General features: G+C 39.8%; 2 protein-coding genes across 15 annotated transcripts in view; one reads left to right on the plus strand and one right to left on the minus strand.

Moving 5' to 3' along the window:
* Nucleotides 1-23775, plus strand: part of ptk2aa (protein tyrosine kinase 2aa) — a 139526-nt gene that overhangs the window by 44195 nt on the left and 71556 nt on the right. For 4 of the 14 annotated variants that reach the window (XM_022668527.2, XM_022668529.2, XM_049475702.1 and 1 more), the window contains exons 1-2: nt 2087-2627; nt 18068-18294. In XM_022668527.2, coding sequence (XP_022524248.1) covers nt 2510-2627; nt 18068-18294 — 345 coding nt within the window. In that variant the 5' untranslated portion in view covers nt 2087-2509. Of the gene's footprint in view, nt 1-2086; nt 2628-7258; nt 7282-13397; nt 13657-18067; nt 18295-23775 lie in introns of those variants that run through there. The other 10 variants (XM_049475709.1, XM_049475710.1, XM_049475705.1 and 7 more) reach the window with 5 other exon arrangements.
* Nucleotides 1-23775, minus strand: part of rplp1 (ribosomal protein, large, P1) — a 106728-nt gene that overhangs the window by 6240 nt on the left and 76713 nt on the right. The gene's annotated exons all lie outside the window — the stretch shown is intronic.

Here is a 23775-nt window from a genome sequence, read left to right on the forward strand (position 1 = left end):
CCACCAAATACTACTTATAATAGTAATAACCTAGCCTATTATATAATAAAGCAAGTGCTCGGTTCTTTGCCACTCCCCCTCATGTGCTTTAATACAAAACGTTTGAACGTTTGATAAGTGGATTTGGGATTAAAAGAGAGGAAGAGAGGTAGAGGGGGCTGCTGCCCCCCTTTTTCTCTCTTTTTAAGGAAAAAACAGTGATTTCTGGAGCAGTGAAAGGCTGGGCTGTAGAGCGTATTGCTATCTCTGGTTTGCAGGGGTGTGCTGGTTGAAATGGTTACTGTGTGGATGTGTGTCTCCTGAATAGTCGGCAGCCACAGGGAGATTCCCTGCTGATAAGCTCCGTGATTGGCTTTATGCTGCTTTCCGCCTCCATGCTGCCCCTCCCAACACCCCCCAACCCCAAGGGACCAGAGGATACAACACACACACACACACACACACGTACACACACACACGCCTACACCTCTTACACAATACTGTTTCAGTCAAAACAGAACTGCTACACATTTTGGATCAGTAAAGCCCGTGAGGAAAATGAAGGAAAACCTCCTCCTCCTCCAGCACTCGCTTTTATTTTCAATGCATTTCACAAGATTGCCCCCACAGGAGCTTTCAACCAGAGCTTTAAATCTGCTTTATTGTGCTCGGCAGGTCATCTCCTGTACCACAGATTTTAGATTGTGTTGTTGAAAGACCTATACAGAAAGTTGTTACTCTTTTAAATGGAGGTCAATTTAAAAATATTGTATTTTTTATTATAGTAATATAGGAATAAAGCCTTTCTGTTGCTTCATTGATCAAATTGTAATACTAATTGTAATAATAAGGTCATTAGCCCATTTTACAGTTTAAAAACCGCATTTTCTATAGGCACTATAAGGCGCACATCCTTTAATTTTCCCAGAAATGGACGTATATATTGTGAATTTGACCAGTCAGGTATTATAAGAAGCAGTAAAGCCACTCCATTGAATTACAGTGTTATACAGGACAGGAGTTTCAGTTTAGTTTTCTTTAGCACAGAGACTGGGGGAAAAAGTATTAGCATTAGCTGCTAATTACAGTTAGCGCTAGCTCTTTCGACATTCAGAGGCAATTATATATCAAATATTTATATATATTTATACTGTAGTCTGCGTGTTTACCATGTTAAAACAAGCTGCGTGCGAACAAACCGCTAGCTAATATCGCCCTGGCTTACTGAAACACTCAGGGTTCCACAGTATAATGCTAGTGGTTAGCAGCTCATGCTAACGTGAATGCTAATGCTCCATCCTTTGTGCTGGAGAAATTTGGCAATCTAAGCTTACTGTAAATAAATGTTTTACTTCACCCAAATAAGCTTATTTATCAGTAGAGAAATCTGGTTTGACTTTGAAAGAAAGTGTTGAATCAGAAAGGAAACATGGCGACACCCCTATTCCTTACTAGTGTCACGTAAAAAGAGCCTTATATGAAAAATATGATAACTTAAACCAGCAGAAGCCCTGATTGTGCCCGAGGGTGAGGCAATAGCAGCATTTTAGCAGCTTGGTTCTTCATATCCTCTCTGTAGGCCAGTTGATCCCGATGGCTCTGTGGGGAAGCCGAGGGATGTGCAGCGGGCACGATGCCACCGAAGCCCTGGCACCGAGACGCCGGTCAGGAGAGGCCGTTCTGCGGCCGTGAGCGGGGAGTTTGGGAGGGGGTGAGGCTTGATTTGTGGTCTGTTTTGCTTTGGTAAACAGCCGTGGGCCGGACTGAATAGCAATGAGAGGGAGATTTGCATATTAATGAGGCTCAGCTGAACTCCCCTGGCCCCTCCTCTCGTCCCTCTCCCCGGCCTTTCCCTGGCAGTTCCCTCAGAGAAACTGGAGAAAACGGAGGCTAAATCTGAACCCCTCTGTCTTTCTCTTACTTTTGCTGTCTTTATCTTTTTATTTTATACTGTCTTTTTGAGCAGGCTTTCTTTACAGCTCTTTGATTTCATACTTTACCATCGAATTCTGTCTATTTTATAATTTCTATAGTCTTTCTTCTTTTTGCTTTTCTATTTTATGCTTTCTTTTTGAGCAGGACTTCAGAATTCAGGGTCTTTCTTTCTCTACAGCTCTTTAATTTCACACTTTAGTATCGAATTCTGTCCATTTTATCATTTCTATAGTCTTTTTTCATCCAACACAGGTATCTGTAGGTACTATGAGATAAGTCTAGGCCTCAGTTTTCAGTAGTGCTGGTTGCCAGGTTTGGGTTGACTCAGTATTCAATAGCAGGCTTTCAGAGAGGACAGTGCAGACTGGACACAGGACACAGAACTGGACACAGGACACAGGACAGGACTGTTCTTGCTGCAAGGTGGATTATTGCTCAGATCCTCTGCACACATTCAGTGTTTGGACCCCTTGATCTGCTTGTGGATGTAGTGGATGAGTCTCCTAAAGGACGGGGACTGAAGGATTGAGGAATTAAGCGCAGGCATTGCTGTCCTCTACTGGACTGTGGGGTCAGGATCGGGGTCCTGGCTCCCATGCGAGTGTGTGAGAGCGACGGCCGCTGGCCGGGGGCCGCGGTTTCCTCACGGAGCCGAAAGGCCTCTAAAGTGCAGAGGACTGGATGCAGCCCCTTCCCAATGTGCTGGGCTGGAGGTACTACTAAAAATCTTATATATTCTATATTTAACATCCTTTTTTTCTACATTTATTCCTTCATTCCTTCCTTACGCTTAACCATTGTTTCTGGCCTGCTTTACTTGGAATTGGGCAAAAGGAACCTGCTTTCTGCTGTTGTAGTGTTTAATAACTGGTTGATTTGGTTTAAAATTTGTTAGGTAGTATTAGAATCTTATTAGAATCCAAATACCTGATTATATAATACACACTGGCATGACGTGGCATGATTTTACAATGTTTCTGTAGAACTGTGCATCCGTTTTAGGTGGTAGAGTACATTGTGTGAAAGTTAAAGTATAAAGTTTGGCACTTCTGAACGGCGAAAGAGATAGTCCTGCGGTTAGCAGCTAATGCTAATACTGCTCCATCCTTGGTGTTGGAGAAACTTCACTGAAAAAGCTTTACACTTTTTTAAGGCGAAATGTTGATTTTTGGGAAAATTAAAGGATTTTCAGTGCGCTTTATAGTGCGAAAAATGCGGTATAAAAGTTACTACAATAAAATTAAATATCAAACAGGCAACAAAATTAGAAAATTCTGAAAATTTGAAAAATTTGAAAAATCTCCGCATTCAAAATACATTATTAAGAAACTGTCTCTCTGTCTCTTTTTTCCCTCAATATAAAAGACTATACATTATTATATATATATTTTTAAGTGTAGTGTTGAGAATCGCTGCAATAGACCAGTGCTTTGTTTTTTGAGTATTATGGTTTATAACGTTGAATGCTTTTATGAAACTGAAAAATTTCACATTAACATTAATATGTCATTATTAATGAGGCAGAGTTAACTTGTGAAAGCACTGGATTCTGTCAGACTGAAAGAACTGAATGCTGTGTTTGTGCTAGCTGGTTTCGGGTTCTGTTGGAAGGCTGGTGTTATTGATATTTTGTGTGTTTTGTTTCCAGACTTTGATGGTTAGTCAGTCATTCAGTCATTAGTGAAGCTCTGGAGACAGTCTGAACATCCATCACTCACCCACTTAATCACCAGCCTTTGGTGTGTTTTTGTTGTTTGCGTTCTTTAATGTGTGATTCATAATCTATAAAGCATTGATTTCTGCCCCTTTATCCTCCCCCTGCATTCTATATAAACACACACACACACACACACACACACACACACACACACATACAATAGTTTAATAGCAGCATGGGTATTAACTTATTTTTCGCACTATATGGCGAATTGTATTATAAAGCGCACTATCAGTAGTTATCATCTTTTTTCTGGTCTCTTTTCATACATAAGGCGCATATTAAAGAGACACTATAAGGAAATTCTAATTCAGCGGGTCTCGTCGCTAGGTGGTAATGGTGGGGTGTACAGCTAACAAAATTAAGTAAAGCTAAGTAAACAAAACTGTAATTCTTAAAAATATATATATATTCTCTTAACGTCAAACGAGCGCTGGATGTTAATCTATTCAGATTTCTCTCCTGAAAATGTTTGTTAATTTGGGTGAGTAAAATGCTTCCGTTTATTTGCAGTAAGCTTAGATTCCCAAATTTAGCACTCTACGGCTGGAGCATTAGCATTAGCCGCTAACGTTATACTGTGAAACCCTGAGCATTTCGGTAAGCCAGGACGATATAAGCTAGCGGTTTGTCCCATGTAGCTTGTTTTAACACAGTAAACACACAGACTACAGGCTGATTCACTCACCTCTGAACTTTGAAAGAGCTATTGTGGTTAGCGTGTAATGCTAATGCTGCTCCAGCAGTGCTAGCCAGGGTTATGAGCAGGCTACAGGCCGATAATAATCAACTCTGAACAGCGAAAAAGCTATTGTGGTTAGCGGGTAATGCTAATGCTGCTCCAGCAGTGCTAGCCGGGGTTAGGAGCAGGCTACAGGCCGATAATTATCAACTCTGAACGGTGAAAGAGCTAGGGCTTAGCGCAGTTAGCGGCTAATGCTAATACTGCTCCAGTCTCGGTGCTGGAGAAACTTTACTGAAACTCCTGTTTAACTCTGTACTTCAGTGTTTAGAGTGGCTTTACTGCTCCTTAATACCTGAATGGTAGAATTCCCACATAAAGAGCACCAGATTATAAGATGTACTGACAATATTTGGTAAAATTAAAGTATTTTAAATGCACCTTATATTGTGAAACATACAGAAAAAGACCAAAACATCTTAGTAGAGTAGAGTATCTTTTCTACAGTAGTTTGTGACAAAGCAGACAAACAGAAGAGATCAGCAATGCAAAGTGTAGGGAAATAGGGTGTGTGTGTGTTTGAGAGAGACTGTGTGTGAAGGAGTGTGTGTGTAAGGCAGAGCAGATGGGGTTGTGGAGAAGTTTGCGTACGAGACGTCACCCTAAGCTTGACTCTGTGTGTTATATTGTCTGGTTCCTGGCTCTGCTTGAGCAGCTGCTGCTGATGTATGCTGATCCATCTCAATAGCTCATTCTGCCTCCGTTTCAAGTGCCATTGTCTCCATGGCCAAACATATCCTCAGTGACTAAACCTCGTCTTCACTGAGCACTGAGACGTGTGTGTGTGTGTGTGTGTGTGAGGCATAAGGATAAAGAATAAGAGTGAATGGATGGTGTGCCTCCTAATTGACGTTAATTGATTGATGTAAAGCAGCTGACTCAGCTCTAGCTGTTGTAATAGAAGAATAGTAGAAATCAAAAGCCTCCATTCTTGATCTAATCTAATTGTTTCTATGCAACAAGACCTTCTGTATGAAACACTTTTCACAAGTTCCTTTATTGTTCAGCTTGTCTGTTTTGCCAACAAACCATTAGAGCTTATCAGGCTCCCTTACATACATGACATTTAGTAAAAGCTTTATCAGAATGAGGTGCTCTAAATCAGACGATCAGAACAGGATTAAAGAGGATTTTGGAGAAGCCTGTCTCGTTTAAACCTCTGGAAAAAATAAGACATCACCACTTAATGATGTAATAAAGGTGTTTTTCCTTGATTTGACCAAATTGAAAACCTCTGGAATATAATCAAGAGGAAGATGGATGATCACAAGCCATCAAACCACCAAACTGAACTGGTTGAATTTTTGCACCAGGAGTAAAGCAGCATAAAGTTATCCAAAAGCAGTGTGTAAGACTGGTGGAGGAGAACATGATGCCAAGATGCATAAAACAAAAATAAAACTGTGAATAAAAACCAACCAAGGTTATTCCACCAAATATTGATTTCTGAACTCTTAAAACTTTATGAAAATGAACTTGTTTTCTTTGCATTATTTGAGGTCTGAAAGCTCTGCATCTTTTTCTGTTATTTCCGCCGTTTCTCATTTTCTGCACATAAATGCTCTAAATGACAATATTTTTATTTGGAATTTGGGAGAAATGTTGTCTGTAGTTTATAGAATAAAGCTTGGATCCAGCATCAAACCTAATTTTGAACCGTTTACCATGTTTCCACCAACAAAAGTAGGTTCCGAAACCAGAAACTTTAAAAAACGAAGAATGCCAGGTTCTTCAGTGCTGTGATGTTTTAGCGGTTCCTCTAAAACTGGTGGAAACAAAGGCTAATTTGCTGAAAAGCACTACTTTCATTATAAGCCTGAACATAACTTTGGTGGAAGTTCCTTTGGTGGAAAAGTGCTAAAAATTAGTACTTTTTGGGTTTGTTTTGAGGGTGGGGATCATTGTTGCTGGTTTGTTTTCACACACAATAACTCCTTATCTTAGCTGTAGTGATAGTTTAGGTTTAGTATGGGTTTATTAGGCATTAGGTATTTTTTATAATAAAGGGAACCAGTCACGTGACCCCACACGCAGCACCGGGAGTGGATAGCTTCCACGCCTGCAGTTTGTTGGAAGGGAACCATCACCATAACACGATCCAGAGAGTTCTCTGAGGACTTTCCATGCCAACATGCTTCTGTCTTTGTGCACATATATCCGTCCACATCGACCCCCATAGTTCCGGACACATGTGAACCATAAATTAATCACTAAAGTTTAACCACAACTGTTTTACTACAGTAATAATTCTTTAAAGCTGGATGCAGAGCAACAGACCATATGGGTAAAACCTGTATGCTTTGAAAAATGCATCAAGCAAACTGATTATGTATCAAAATAAAAGTCACCAATATACATACAGACTAACAGACCATTGTGAATAGAAGTTTTACAGATGAAGTATTACACTTATACTTTTGTTAATAACTAAAAGCTGTAAAACTCTCATACTGACTCAGATAAATTAATAAAATATAATCTGATCCAAACTAAGAAAAAAAGCACTGCGCACTGCCAGATATATCATTTTACAAACAGCTTTAGTTTATTAGTAAATCAAATTTCAGAATAAAAAATGTTTTTTCTTACAGTTTAGTTCAGCTGTTTTCTCTCAGTATCATTGAAATTAATATATAATGTTTAAATATGTTTAAAACAATGGTTTTCGTAGGGTTTCCTATTTTCCTATTTTTTCAAAATCAGAAATAAGCTGTCATTCAAGCTGCTGCAGCGTGAGCTCACTGAGCATATTTTATCCAGCATATTTTACTGTCAGATTTAATGTTGATTGACAGTGTATTTTCTGAATTTCAGGCCGCGATGCTGCTGCTGCTGCTGCTGCTGCTGCTGCTGCTGTATCCTCAGGCTGACAGGCCTATAAAGAATTTAACATACTCTGATAAGTGAGGTACCCGCCTGTATTACACCTCCTGTAATCTGATTTGTCACATATATTATTGTTAACAGAAATCATGTCAGCTCTTTTGTGTAGAGCATTTTCCCCCCTGAAATGTTGTGGTGTGGGAAGCCGGTGATCTTTGGAAGGCGGGGCAGAAAAGGCACTCTGTGATTTAGACTAATGCCGGCAGATCTAGAGATTTGGCTGCAGTAATCCGAGCGCAGCAGTGTGTGGTATTCATAAAGTGAAGCCTCCAAGCTCGGGTCACTGAGGGGTTCGGAGCAATCCTTTAAAATTAAAATTTAAAATAAAGGTTTAAAAAAAAAACGTGTACAGATTTCTGCTTAGCTGTAAGGTTGTCGTTGAATAGACATACTATATTTCTCACACTATAAGGAGCACTTAAAATCATTTAATTTTAGCAAAAAATCATCATCGAAGCTCCTTATGTATGAATTCTACCAGTCAGGTATTAAGAAGCAGTGAAACCATTTCGCTGAAGCATAGCGGTATTAGCATTAGCCGCTAACTGCGCTAAGCGCTAGTTCTTTTGCCGTTCAGATGTGTGTATTATCAGACTGTAGTCTGCGTGTTTACTTTGTTAAAATAAGCTACATGGGACAAACCGCTAGGTTACCAGAACACTCAGGGTTACTCAATGTAGCACTGCTGCTGCACCCAGCCTTAGTGAAAATCTGGAAATCTAAACTTACTGTAAATAAACTAAAGCGCTTTACTCACCCAAATAAACAGTTTTGAGAAGAAAAATCACAGTTTTGTTTACTTAACTCAGCTTAGCTTTACAGGTCTCAGACCTGCTGAATTAGAAGGAAAACGTGGCGACACCCCTGTTCCTTACTAGTGTCTCGTAAAGCGCCTTACAGTCAGGTAAGGTCTTACGCCTTATGTATGAAAATAGACCAGGAATCAGACGCTTATTAATAGTGCATCCTATAATCAGGTGCACCTTATAGTGCGAAAAATACAATTTATTTGGTCCTCGCACTTTTAGATCTCAAAAATACTTTCTTATGTGGTTCTGAATGACATACTGTTGTTTTTTATCTATTTGCTGAAAGGATGACTTGCTTCTTGATAAAGTGGTAGTAATAAGAAGATATGGGCTATTCAGTGTTTTTCAGGTTGATTTTAAGCCCTTTTCAGTACGATAGACTGATCACCAGTACTGATTAATGCTGGATAAAACATTCCAGGCAAACTTGTTAATGCATCATCATGCAGGGCTTCTGTAATGTCCTGCATCGTCTCTGTAAATGAAATGTACTTACATTTTTGGAATTAACCACATTTAGAACGCTGTGGAGCTCACTGTACTAGGCTGAGTGATGCACTCTCAAGAGGGGTATCCGATTAGTGGTGTTTAAAGTCTTTACTTTCCGTGACTTTTCGTGTGGACTGATACTGTTAGAGCCCTACGACTCCTCCTTCACCTGCTGCTGTGTTACACTGATTTTACACGCAGCTGTGATGTAGAACCGATGTTCACACTGATGTACAACATCCCAGCTAGTTCTTCTCATTATTGATTGTAGAGCATCTATCTTCAGTACCTCGAGCGTCATGTATTATTCTGTCAGAAGAAGAGCTGCTGAAGTTCTTTCATCTCAGTGATACATTATGTGGATCAGAAGCGGCTAAAATCTCAGAGGTGTTCAGGTCTGGCGGGCAGGTAAGAGCTGGTTTGAAAGCTCTGGAGAGGGTTGTGGACAGGCCCTGTGTTTTTTAGGGGGTGGGGGTCTGTGCAGGGGGTCCGTGGGGAATTCTGGCATGATTCGTCCTGTTTCCTGATGAGATGAGCTTTCCGCAGGACTAAAGCTAAAGCTGCTTCCAGGCTTGAATAAGCTTAATTAAGATGGAATTGAAGAGTGTGTGGAGTGTGTCTTGTTTAGTAATAGATGGTTTGTGGAGGTATGGAGGTCACGCTTTAGTGGTTATATCTCCCTTCCAGTGTATCCAGTATGTGCTATTAGGGTAAATACGGTAATTTTACGGCATTAATCTGTAAAACGTTGGATTTGGAAAGGTATCGTGGGAACTGTAGTGTTTTAAGAGAGTAATGCTTTAACTGTAGTCTTGTTTGTCCCCCACATCCTTCATAGTACAGTGCTATAATCACTGGCGCTTCTAGGGGCGTGGCCACAGCTAAAATTTGATTGGCCCCTGAAGTGCCCTTGTTCTGTCAATCATATCCTTTGCCCAAGATTGATGATCAAATTATAGGTGGATGCAATTCCATGCACAAACATTAGTGGTGCTTATGAGCCAAATAGGAAAAGCTTTGCGTTTTTTGCATACTGCCTACATGTTGGCCTCACCCAGATTATATAAACTCCTTCCTCTCTCTCTGTTCTATCTATCTATCTATCTATCTATCTATCTATCTATCTATCTATCTATCTATCTATCTATCTATCTATCTATCTATCTATCTATCTATCTATCTATCTATCTATCTATCTATCTATCTATCTGTTCTCTCACTTAGGAGTAAATCTCTATCTCCACACTCTGTCCTTAAAACACCTACATAAAAGCACCTACGTTTCCTGGTCAAATGCAGCAGAAAATGTGCTTTTTGGCTTCAGAATAAAATAAAGCCAGAATAAACATTGCGTTCTGAACAGTGGATTAAACCACTGCCTACAGCAGTGTTGGTGAAATGTACAATTGTGCATACATTCATGCAAATTTTTAACTTGCCTTGAAGTGTTTGTAGGTTGTTGCATCCTATTTCCGCATTATTTCTGCATTAAAATGCAGTATCACTACTGCACACTAAGAAAAGTAAGTACAGATTTGTACTTAAAAGGGTACAAAGCTTGTCGCTGGGGCTGTACCTTATATTGAGGTACAAAAAAGTACCTTTCAGTGAAAGTCCTTTTTTGTACCCATGGTTTTTGTGCAAGTAAAGATCATAAAGATTATAAACATTATCATCAACTAAATATGGCTCAAAAACTTGATGATACAAAATTGTCTGGCTTTCAAATAAAAAATGTGCAATTAAAATATTTATTCTTTATTAGTGCAGTGATGCAGAATACTGAATGTACCTTTTGGTTGGTTAAATGGTACAAATTTGTACTTATTGCTGTTAAAAATTACTTTGTACTTCAGAGGGAACAAATCTGACCCTGTAAAGAACAATATTGTACCTTTGAGGGTACAATTATGAAGAGTGTACCTTTGAGTACAAAAAAGTACTCATATCATACCTCTTTTTTTTAGAGTGTGTGCTACGCTGTGCAGGATGTATTTTTTGATGCTACGTATTTTTCATCCATTTCGTCACCCTGAATAGCAGTATGTAAATTGATAGTGGTTGAAGTGTTACCTCAGGGGACATCTTAGGACAGGCATACATCTGTATAAGTTGTGAGGTGTAATCTTGTGAGTGAGGATCAATGTTTTTTTGTTTTTTTGCACTTGGTGATTTAAGGCTTGGATGAAGCTCTCTAAACTCTACTGTTCTTGCGCTAACCTGAACACTGTATGAAGTTTGGAGGTCTGTAGTGATGGACTCCGCTGAGAATTAGTAGTGAGGAAATTTCACGACTTTACTTCACCACAGATCCCTCATTCAGACAAAGTCTGCTGGCTAATTCTGCTGTGTACTGTCCGAATTTCTCAACAAGCAGAGCAAAAGGGCGTATTTTCAACTGATCTAGTTGGTGGGGCTCTGGTGGAAGTTGACGGATGATGGATGGTGCAAGGATGGTTCTATACAAGTTTCCTTATTGTGACATCACTATATAAGGGAGGAGCCATCCAATCTTTTAATAGAATTTTGGCAAACGTATAGATGGATGGATTTCTTTCACACTTGCAGTGTTTTTATTGGGGTAAGATCCAAGATCCAGATGGAAATTGAAAAGCATCTTAAAAAAGAGTGAGTTTTACTTAATATGTTCCCTTTAAATCTTTCTACAGTCTCAATTATAAATAAAACATGCATTTATCTTTTCTAAGTTTCAATCCTTTGAGAGAACAAGCTGCTGATTTCTGCTTTCTTGCTTTGACCATGTATAACAATTGACTGTGTAATATTTAGTAGTGAGGAAATTTTACGACTGGATTGCCACAGATCCCTCATTCAGATGAAGTCTTCTGGTTAATCCTGCTGTGTACTGTCTGAAGAATTATCTTCTCTTGGTTTTAAACCCCTAAGAGAGATCAAGCTGCTGATTTCTGCTTTCTTGCTTTTGAGCACGTATCTTTTAAAGGTCACTCTCAGAGTTTGATAACAGGTGGTGCCGGGGGGCCTGTTGATTTTGGTGGAATTAAAGGGCATTTCATCAGCTCTCCTCTCGAAGCTCATCCAGGAGGTTGCTCTCTCCCGGCCAGGAGACGCAGCTCTGTTCTCCTCAGCAGGCGAGAAAGAAAAGTACAGAAAAATGGCCCGAGGGTGGATCCCGTCTCTTCGGCTTCCGCTGATGAGACCGCCGGAGTGTCCGGGTTTGATGAAAGCAGAGGAAGCGTCCAGCGGCCGCCGAGCCGCACAGCCATCCGTCTATCAAAACACACCTCCGGCCACGCCCTCCTCGCCGCCTCCCTCTGCTCCTGACATTACCCCGCTCTGGCAGGACGCATTGTTCGCTTTCCTGCCTCACACTGCGAGTGTGTCTGGGATATTAATAACGCTTTTGTCTGCTCTCAGCGCTGTTTGGAGAGCTTCTCATAACACGGCTTCTGCGAGCCCTGAGAGAGAACTCACTCAGCCAATGGGATTCAGTGTTGGACGGGTCCGTGCGAGATTAACCGTACAGTTAATTGAGTTTGCATTTAATGGAGTTGATGGCCTTGCGTTTATGTATAAAAGCATATAAGTATCCAGAAATGTCATTTAATTGTGTATGTCAGGAGAGGAATAGCTGGGGAAATTCACAAATTGATTAGGCCAGAATCTTGTGCTTGCTGGCATTTGGGTGTGTTTACGTCTGCCGCAAAGAGATGATCTCAAAATATTAGAATGTCATTAAAAAGTTACCTTATTTCTATTTTATTATATTATACAGATGTATTACACACAGAATGATCTATTTTAAGCATATATTTCCTTTATTGTTGATGATTATGGCTTACAACCAATGAAAAATTAGAATAGTACTTTTGGCAGTGTGGGCAGTGTGCCAACTCCTGCTGGAAAATGAAATCTCCAGCATCTCCATAAAAGTTGTCAGTAGCAGAGGGAAGCTGTAAGATATGAAGTGCTGTAAGATTTTGTAGGAAAACAAAACTGCACTGACTTTAGACTTGATAATAAAACACAGTGGATCAACAGCAGCAGATGACAGACATGTCTCTCCAAACCATCACTGATTGGTGGAAACTTCACACTAGACCTCGAGCAGTTTGGACTGTGTGTCTCTCCACTCTTCCTCCAGACTCTGCTCCCTTGATTTTCTCCAAATGAAATGTAAAATTTACTGATGATCAGTGATGGTTTGGAGAGACATGTCTGTCATCTGCTGGTGTTGATCCACTGTGTTTTATTATCAAGTCTAAAGTCAGTGCAGTTTTGTTTTCCCACAAAATCTTTCAGCACTTCATGCTTCTTCCCTCTGCTGAGAACATTTATAAAGATGCGGATTTCATTTTCTAGCAGGACTTAGCACACTTCCCACACTGCTAAAAAAGTTCCTGTTGCTATTAAATAATATTCAACAGTAAAATAAATAAATGCTTAAAATAGATCACTCTGTGTGTAATACTTTAGAGTTTTCTATAGTGAATTCCAGCTCACTTTTAATCAAAACATTTTAAAAATCACTGCTGTTTATAGAAGTCATGGATGAGATATTAGATAGCATTGATGATGAATGGATCTTATTGCAGAAGGTTTTGAGACAGTAGCCTGTTATACAGCTACTTCCTGTCTGAAGTCTCGTCTCCGCCCACCTGGCGGGCAGGTAGAGCCGCGTCAAGGCAGGAGGCAGAGTCCAGCCCCGGCTGACACAGACCAGCCACTGCCTCGCCTCGACTCGACGTGAGTCACACACACACACACACACACACAGCCTGCTGTAACAGCGAGCGTGGCAGTAACCAGGATGTAACGCTACGTCAGACAGACAGAGAAAGAGAGAGAGGGAGAGAGGCTTGGCGGGGAGGTTGTGTGTGTGTTGTGGAGTGAGAGAGCGAGAGAGCATGTTTTTGTGTGTGTGTGGAGATCGGAGGAGCGTCAGCAGCAGCGGTAGAGGAAAAGCCTCATGAGGGCTCTGGAGGGCTGAGCTGTGTGTGTTTGGCCGCGGCTGAGACGCTACAGGAGTTCTGCACTCGTTCACATGTTCACTGAGGAATATGGGTGTCTGTCTCCTCGCCAGTCCAGAATTCCCTGCGTCTGCTGGCCCTTTCTACTGGGAGGTAGGTCCGTCTGTTCTCAGATCAGGGCACTGTGACATGGGGCGATACTGGAGACGGTTTATTTAATATACAGGGGGTTTAAATTGGTTTTTAACTGTTCTTCGGATTCTATTTTAGAGTTATTATAGAATTGTAAAGGTTTATAGGAGTGTAAATTATATTTTACAGGTTTTGAGAACCTTCCCTTGATGTTTACCTTGATCTTTTAGGCTCTTTATACTTATTTTGACATGGAGAGAGACTGACATAAACTCTCTTAAAGTGAAGGTTCTACACTGAGTTTTTAAGGAAATCCTTCCCTATGTGGATCCATGTTTGTTTAAATGGATGTTTAAAGAGAGGAGGGGTGTGTCATGTCATGCTATGTCATATATCGTATCGTGCGCAATAATATCACCAACATTTTTAAACATTTTGAACTATATTATATACGCTGAAATATCACCCACCCCTAATTACACATTAACCACATCAGGGTTCTACTTTTTTTCTGTTTTTAGCAAAAGAAAAATTCACATTGTTCTCATTTCCCATTATATAACTACTAGAGACTATATATAGAGATTATATCTGTCCAGTATCATTTATTTTACTTTAATTCTGGATATATGGAGATATTTAGACATGGAGACTGGGGTGCTACACATGGTTCTTTGAGTAAAGCTTTCACTAAGAAGAATCGCTTTTGGTTTCATAAAATACGACGTTTGTCTAAAGATAAGTTTTGATTGAAGAGTGAAGAACCTTTCACAAGTGTTTAGAACGTTTACGTGATGTTTATCTTCTTAGACGTTCATCATACTGGATTTCATGTTTATAGAGATGTTTGGTTACAAGTTACTCGATTTTTTAATACTTACTTTGACCTGGTGATTGGCATCCACACTCTTAAAAATGCAGGTGAATTAAAGGGTTATATGAGCAAAGTCTCCCCAAACAAGAATCTCTTTTGGTTTCATGAAGAACCATGTTCATTTAACAGACGTTTGAGAGTGAAGAACCTTTCACAAGTACCGAGAACTTTCACATGATGCTTTTACAATGTTTTAAAAGAACCATGATTATTCCATGGTTGAAGAGTTGATGTTTGAGTGTGAAGAACTCTAAAGATGTTGAGAACATTCATTTGATGTTTACCAATTTTGGGGTTCTTCATACTTACTTTGACATGGTGACTGGCATCCACACTCTGAAAGGGTTGCACTAAACCCCCTGATTTTTTGCTGATTACATTTTTGAAAAATGTAATGTGGGTGATGTATGGGTTTAGAAGTGGGAGTGCAGAAGGGAGAGCTGACTGGCTGTGCTGCAGTAACAGCAGTAGTGTGATGCAGATAGTTGGACATCAGCAGGGGGGCAGTATTGTTGATTGATTGATTAATTGATTTATTGATTGATTGATGAGCATAACTAAGATGTTTAATTAATTCAAAGTAACACATTTCAGCTATTAATGGACAAAATATGGTTTAGGGTTTATTGCCTCTTTAAGAACCATATTGTACCATGTGTTGGCATGATTGCATTGTTCAAACCTTAAAAAAATAGACAATTGAGAATTGTACTTGTAGTTACTTATCTCCTTTGATGTTCTTTGCTGGTTTGAATGCTACGTGAGTTGTGGGAGCGCTGGACTGGGTGTTTAGTGTTTTCCGAGTTTTTTCTGGACTGTGTGCAGGGTGTGGTGTACTACAGTGGAACTGGGCTGATAATAACAGCCTGAAGCTTTGATGGTGTGTGTGTGTGTGTGTGTGTGTATAAGAGAAAAAGAGAGAGAGAGAGAGAGAGAGACTGAATTAGCTCCAGTGTTTGGCATATTTTACAGCCTTTCTATTTCCAGCTCTTTTTATAACTGATAGTTTGTAAAGTCTCTGCTTTTCTGGATTGGTCACCTGTATACTGTAAATTATCCCCCTCAGTGCCGTCAGTCGGTTACGCTCTGCATCTGCTGAGACTTGCAGTCGTAAGGGAAGTCCTCACACATCACTGCGCTGTGTACTGTGTTCCAGCCGGAGAGCAGCTGAGTCAGTGTGTGTTGTAATCACTGGGATCATTATGTCGAGTGTCTGACTGCTTGGGTTCAGTCTGTAGAGTCTGACTGAAAATTAAACCCTCAGGAAGCATACAGTACATAGTAAAGGTGTGAATCGCTGACCTCACAGTGAATCAGGTTCCTGTATGAACGATTTTTACTATAACACGGTTCTTGCAGCATTTTAAAAGTCAAATTTAAAGCTTTTTGAGAACGTTTTAAGACCTTAATAAATATAATTTAAGACCCAAAAATGTAGTCATAACTTGCCGCTAATGTTAGCTAGCTTTTCGCTAATTTTAGTTCTATCTCTGGTAGCGTTAGCTAGCCCGTTTGAGTAAGCTAAAGTTAGTATGTTAGCTAGCTTGCTGTAAACATTAATATGTTAGCTAGCTTGCTTTTCGCTAACCATAGTTCTATCCCTGGTAATATTAGCTAGTCTGTTTGAGCTAGCTAAAGTTAGTATGTTAGCTAGCTTGCTGCTAATGTTAGCTAGATTTTCGCCAATTTTAGTTCTATCCCCGGTAGCGTTAGCTAGCCCGTTTGAGCTAGCTAAAGTTAGTATCTTAGTTAGCTCGCTGCTAAAGTTAGTATGTCAGCTAACTTGCTGTGAACATTAGTTAGCTTGCTGCTAACACTGGTTGGTAGGCCACTGTGTTTTTTTCCACCTGCATTAAACGCACCATCTGAAAATGCCATACCTACAGTACAATTTGCAGTAAATTTAAGACAGTTTAAGACCTTCAGTATTCACTTCATGCTTCCCTCTGCTGACAACCTTCATGGAGATGCGGATTTCATTTTCCAGCAGGACTTGGCACACTGCCCACACTGCAGAAAGTACCAATTGGTCTTTAAAATATAATATTCTATTTTCTTGAGACACTAAAGTTTGAGTTTTCCTAATTAGCTAACTGTAAACCATAATCATCAACAATAAAATAAATAAACGCTTAAAATAGATCCCTCTGTATGTTTAATACATCTATATAATATAGATATAGCGTTTTTTATTAATTAACAAATGAATTAATAAAAATAAAGTCACTTTTTAATTATATTTTATAATTGTTTTTTTTAAATGCATTGGTACATTTGGTATTTTCAGCCTAAAAACAATGCTTTTTTTTAGCATCTTGCTGTAATTGGCAATAATTGATTATAATGTAACAAAATGAAATGCAGTTTTATGCATTTTCCACCTCTAATGTTTACTCAAAGGACTTTGTGTTCTTTCTGCTTCTGTGTGTGTGTGTGTGTGTGTGTGTGTGTGTGTGTGTTTATGTCCTGTGCCAGAGGAAATGCGTGTAATCTGTCCTGTAATAACACTGGAAGATAAACAGGCAGGCTGGGGGACAGATGATGATGATGATGGTCAGGAATGTTGCTGGGGTGTTTTGGGGCAGGGGTGGGCTCTCGGATTGAACCCCCGCGGGACAGGGCACTGCTGCTGCTGCAGGACCTGTTGGCAGGACAGCTGAGCTGCGCTGCCAGGATGGGTCCACTCTGCTTACTCATGCCCACCCAGTTTACTGGTGACACAGGGTTTTATACTGAAATACAAATTAAAGCTTAGTTAAACAGTGTTGTGACAGTAATGCTTCCAGCTAATATATGTACATATATTTCAGGATGTGGTGCATCCTTGGAAACAGTAACTGAAATATAGTATTTAAGAAATACAGCTGCTTTTTTTTTTTTTTTTTTTTTCCCGTGCGGGGTATGTTGTGCCTTTGGAGAGAATACATTGGGGTAAATTTAGCCATTGATTGCTTTTGCCATTGAGTAAAACAGTATATTTTGATTTCAGGAACTAGACAAATTCATTACAAAATGACTAATTTAAGGTTTATTTAAAATAACTTTACAACATCAAAGGTGATCAATTTGAGCACACCAAAGGTCATTTTTTTTAAACAAGGCCTAGCAAACCAATCACGTCCTAGCAAAGATTAAAGGTTTATTAGCATAATTAGCATATCTCTTAATTTGTCCCTTATTGAGTCATTGCAGTTTACATTTACATTTTCATTAATTGCAGCTTATTCACTTTAAATACCCAAAAAGTGCCCAATTTTACTTGTCTGTGAACTATCTACATTGTGGTAACTGATAATGAGAAGTGTGTGTGAAATATATCTATATAATATATAATAATTAATATATTATAATTGTTATAATAATATATAAATAATATATAATAGTTTCACATTTTACTGAATAACTTTTCAATTATATATATATATATATATTTTTTATATGCTCCTGTATAAGCAGTGCTGTATCACTACGTTGCTGCATAACGACCAATCAAAAAGCAGAATCTTCAGACATGCTGCTATAACTATCTTTTCTCTCTATTTCTCTCCTCCTGTGCAGAATATGACAGACACCTAGCGCACGGCAAAGGCATGGCGACGGCGTACCTGGACCCCAACCTGAACCACGCCCTGGGCGGTGGGGCCAAGTCACGCCTGAGCACAGGGACGGAGCGGGCCCCTGGAGCCCCAGACCGGGTCCTCAAGGTCTTCCATCACTTTGAAAGCAACAATGAGCACAGCACGTGGTCCAGCAACATCCGCCACGGAGACGGAACCGACGTGAGGGTAAGAGAACCTGGAAATGAGGATCTGTTGTGTAGTATACAGTTCTCTGACCCAGTTAATTACATTTACAGTCATTCATTATATGGGGTCAGAGGTTAGCTCAGCTACGCTACAGTGCTATAGTGCTACAGTGCTATAGTACAGATTGTTATAAGTGCTGTTCTCAAGGGCCTGAAGTGTCAGCTTAGCGGATGCACGTATTGAACCCACAACCTTGCGATCAATAATCTAGTGCTTTATCTGATCAATATTTCAATATTTATTGAACTTAAGACAAAAAAGAAAAGAGTTAGGTGATGCTGGATTACTAAGATTAAATATCCTCACCTGGTTTAATAAAAGAAAATCGAATTAATGTATTCTTTATATATGCACTTAAAAATTATGATTTTCTTTGATTTTACCAAATTGCAAACTCTCTGGATTATAATCACAAGCCATCAAACTTCATCAAAAAGCTGAACTGCTTGAATTTTTGCACCAGGAGTGAAGCAGCATAAAGTTATCCAAAAGCAGTGTGTAAGACTGGTGGAGGAGAACATGATGCCAAGATGCATGATTAAAACTGAGATTAAAAACCATTAGGGTTATTCCACCAAATAAATTACAATATTTTAATTTGGAGTTTGGGAGAAATGTTGTCTGTAGTTTATAGAATTAAAAACAACAATGTTCATTTTACTCAAACATAAACCTATAAATAGCATTATATAGCATTATAAATAGCATTTTTATCCTCTCCCCAAAAATAAAGATTAATTTAGCTTTTTTTCAGGAACATTTTACAAATATTCTATAAAATATATATTTTTATTATTATTAAAGATTGTTTAAATAATTTAAAATTTAATTTCAAAAAGCTGCAGTATGTCTACACATACTATATCCCTACTACAGTAGGTGCAGTGAAAGAGTGTAAATCCTTCTTGTCTTGAAGAAGAAGAGGCTGAGGGCTAGAGCTCCATATGCACATGAATTATTTAGTGGTGTCAATAAGCTCAGCGCTCCTCAGTGTTTTCTTGCTGTTCTGTTCTTTTGACCGGCAGTCCTGTAACCTGGAAACTGCGACTCTGCTTTGGGTCTTGGTCTCTGAGAGCTTCACTCCTGAACAGCGTGCAGTTAGAGCTTCAAAGTTCACTAATTACAAGCTGCACTTCACTGAGGTGTCATTGTTGGGCTTTGTAGATAAGTGTGTGTGTGTGTGTGTGTGTGTGAGCGTCGTGGCACGCTATGGTACGTCGCCTCTCCCTCCAGGTGGATGGATGTGGCAGAACTCTTTGAAGCCGTGTTCTCTGGAGTGTCTCTCTCTCTCTCTCTCTCTCTCTCTCAGAGCGTCTTGCTTTCATTAGCTGCTCGATTCTGCTGGAGTGGAGCTGAGCTGTCTGTCTCTCTCTCTGTCTCTCTCTCTGCGGTATTGATCAGCGAGCTTCACCGAGGTGCTTGTTGAGTCCACATCCGCTGGACGGATAAACATCTTGTTCTTCTTCCTCCTCCGACGCTCCCTGATGGGTTCTCGGATGTCCGTTTCGGTGCAGTTCTTCTATTCTGCTGGGATCTCCGACAACATACTTCACTGCCTGGATGCAACCTGTTGCCTTTCATTAGTAACAGTTAATGGGTACCACTTTAAAATAAGACTACCTTTATAAAGGGTTTATAAATGGTTTACAATTAGTTTATTAATGGTTACTAATTAGGTTGTAAATGCCTTTAAAAAAACATTAATAATCAGTTATAAATAACACATACGTAGAAAGGGTAACAGCATAGAAGGCTGTGTAATATAGTTCACTATTTGGCAAACAACAGGTCAGTGTTGCCCTTTCTACGTATGTGTTATAACTGATTATTAATGATTTTTAAGGCATTTACAACCTAATTAGTAACCATTTATAATCTGATTGTAAATAATTTATAAACCCTTTATAAAGGTAGTCTTATTTTAAAGTGGTACCGTTAATGTGCAACAGCAACCCCAAAATTCAGCTTATCGGACAATAACTGTAGCTAGCAGTTTGTTGTACTGTTATACTCTGCTATAATGTAATGCTAGCATAATTAGTTAGCATTGTTTAAGTAGCAAGCAGTGTGCATTGAAGACCCTTTTTTTTACGTTGAGTTTGATTTGTCTAAAGAAATGTCAAGAAAGTCAGGTCCTCCCATAAAATCTTCTAAAAATAATTTTTAGAATGTATTAACTTAAACAGGACTTGCGATGTAACTTTTTTTATATATATATAATTTATTTCAATTTTTTTCCATTTTCTCCCCAATTTACACGGCCAATTACCCAACCCACTCACTAGGACTCCCTATATCACTAGTAATGCTCCAACACACCAGGAGGGTAAAGACTAAAACATGCTTCCTCCGATACATGTGAAGTCAGACTCCGCTTCTTTTCGAGCTGCTGTTGATGCAGCATTACCGAACAGCATAACAGCGCTAACGCTCGGAGGAAAGCGCAGCGGCTCGGCTCTAATACATCAGCTCACAGACACCCTGTGCTGCGGACATCACCCTAGGAGTGATGTGGAGAGAGAGCGCCATCTACCCACCCGAAGGGAGCAGGGCCACGAGTTATCCACATGCATGCATGGCCTCCATCCACATGGCTGGGCACGTGCCTGTAAACGATAACTGCTGCTTTGCTGTTTTTCTCGGGTTTTGAGTGCTTGGCGCTGACTTAGCTCTTGAATCTTAGCTCTCATCACAAAGCTAGTTGAACTGACCAGTTTTATAAGGTAAGATGGTTGGGCATAATTAGATGGCCATCAGGACCAAGCTAGTTGGCTAACATGGCCAAAGTGGTTGACCAGGATTGCCATTATGACCAAGGTGGTTGGCGAGCATGACTTATGCTGACCTTACACCAAACTATTTTCAATCAAATGATTTTCAATCGATTTCACAATTTCTATTCGTCACAGACACATTTTTAGTCTTGCTAGAGTCGAGTTGTAGTTGCGTCATCTTGATTGATCAGTGTAGAGGCCAATTTATACTTCTGCATCAAACCTACACTGTAACCTAGGTTAAGTGGAGTCAGAAGAAAGACGTCTGTATTAAAATACAGTATTCTTAAGAAAGACAATAATAGGGGAACTCTAAACTGTGGTAGGCTGAATAGTTAAATAGTATGGATATGTGGATCATTTTTCCACATTATCTGTTCTTGTCTGATGTTCCACATTTGTGGTAAAAGGAAACAAAACAGGGTTGATTATATTTTCTGTTGCACTATTTCTGCAGCTTTAAGATCTGCACCACAAACTGATATCCACCTCTAAATGAACCCTGGTCCTCTGGCTCTTTCCCTGTAGGTAATCAGGCTGATTTTAAGCAGGAGAGGGATTGATTAGACACACAGGAGAGGAATCTGGTTGCTAAGACTCGGCTGTCTGAGAGAGCGCTGCTCTGTGTGCTGATTCCTGGTGGAGAGCTCTTATGTTAAGGTTTGAAAGAGTGCCAAAGCAAACAGGCCCACAGCATGGTGATTCATTAGTCTGATACGGCCTGAACTGTAAGTGTGTGTGTGTGTGTGTGTGTGTGTGTGTGTGACTACTTCAGCTAGCTAAATTCAGCTTGCTTTTCTATGACTTCTCTGCTCTTTAGCGGGTTAGCATGTCCAAGCTATTACAGTCCTGATTTCCAGCATCACTACCATCACTAGCATTATAGCCGCACTGGTTGATTGCATTACCAACTTTACAAAGCTAGTCGAAGTAAAAATAAAACTGACCAGTTTTATAAGGTAGCTGGATTTACAAAATTCTAATTATTTGGTTTAGTGTTCGATCGATATGGGTTTTTCGATGGTCAAGGCCGATATTTTTACAGCAGTAGTGGGCTATAACCGTTATATAAAGCCAATATCTCGTTTTTTTGGCAACTCATAAAATACAATTATACCACGCTTAGTTCTGACCTTGCAGTGTGACTAGCTGAGAGGCATTCTATGACGGATACAATTAACCTAGCAACGATGTAGCGCTTACAAGCCAAACAGCGCAGCTACAAACAGAGCAGCAATGGAACTATTTTAACTGGCTTAAGTTTTTATAACCAAACAGATCCTATTTTCTCATCTTCTTTATCTCAAAATCTTTCAATAAACAGCGATAATTGAACTGTGGTATAATCACAAAATTACACTCAAGGTTTGTGCTATAACGTGTAATATTAGCACTCAAGAGGAAGATGGATGATCACAAGCCATCAAACCAAACTGAACTGCTTGAATTTTTGCACCAGAAGTAAAGCAGCATAAAGTTATCCAAAAGCAGTGTGTGAGACTGGTGGAGGAGGAGAACATGATGCCAAGATGCATGAAAAAAAAACTGTGATTAAAAACCATCAGGGTTATTATTCCACCAAATATTGATTTCTGAACTTGTTTTCTTTGCATTATTTGAGGTCTGAAAGGTCTGCATCTTTTTGCCATTTCTGCGAATAAATGCTCTAAATGACAATAATTTTGTTTTGAATTTGGGAATTTAAAAATAAAACAACAATGTTCATTTTACTCAAACATAGACTTATAAATAGCAAAATCATATTGACTCTTATCACATAATCACATGTACATTGTTGTGGCTAAAATCTCCCTTCACCTTCTCCTCCTCATCCTCAGAGATTTCTGCTGTCTTGCTTTCCAGTGTGAAAATGTAGCACATCCGGACCCCCAAGGATCTACACTATAAAACCCTCCTCTAAACTAAAATAAATAAGCCATGTCCCCAACGTGTTTGGGCTGGGCTGTCAGTGTGCATAGTGCTCAGATGCACGTTTCAGGGCGTGACCTTGCTGTGACTGTCTGAAGATTGCTACTGTAGCACTACTGTATGCTCCTCTTCGGAGATTCCAGCTGATGTATGAAAGCACACTGTAGACTTCAGGGGGCTAAAAGCAGCTTTAAAAAGATGCCAGGAGCAGAAGTTCAAGAAGAGGTTTTTAAATCAGTGTGACAGACTGTGTTCGACTGGGTTTCTACTGTTTATTGACTGCTTTGATCCTCCAACCGAGCGCTAAGCTCTGAGCCTCCCCGTGAGTTACTGCTGATGCTAACCCACTGACTGCTGCAGCCGGTAATGCGGTCAGCGTGGGAGCAGCTCCAGGGCGCTGGGTGCTGCGTGATGGGAGCATGCTGGAGCTGAGAGTGATGGCCTCGGGGGTTTCGATCAGCTCCTCGCTGCCGTAATCCAATCAAAACGCTCAGCTTCTTCTGTCCAACGATACTGCTGCTGCTGTGGCAACACCCCCACGCACCTCCTCAGGTTCTCAAACCCAGAGCTCAGCAGGGGTGATGTCATTTGATGCGATGCCAGACTCTCTTGTCAGTGTGCGATACGATAATGCTAATGCTAAAGAAAGAAAAAAATCTTACTGTTTGTTCTGTTTATTCAGAGAACCATAAGCTGATGATAATATATAATTTTATTCATGTGCAGAAGACAAATTTCTTTAGTTTTTCAAGAAATG

The sequence above is a fragment of the Astyanax mexicanus genome, chromosome 3 (assembly GCF_023375975.1).
Source record: "Astyanax mexicanus isolate ESR-SI-001 chromosome 3, AstMex3_surface, whole genome shotgun sequence".
NCBI lineage: Eukaryota > Metazoa > Chordata > Actinopteri > Characiformes > Acestrorhamphidae > Astyanax > Astyanax mexicanus.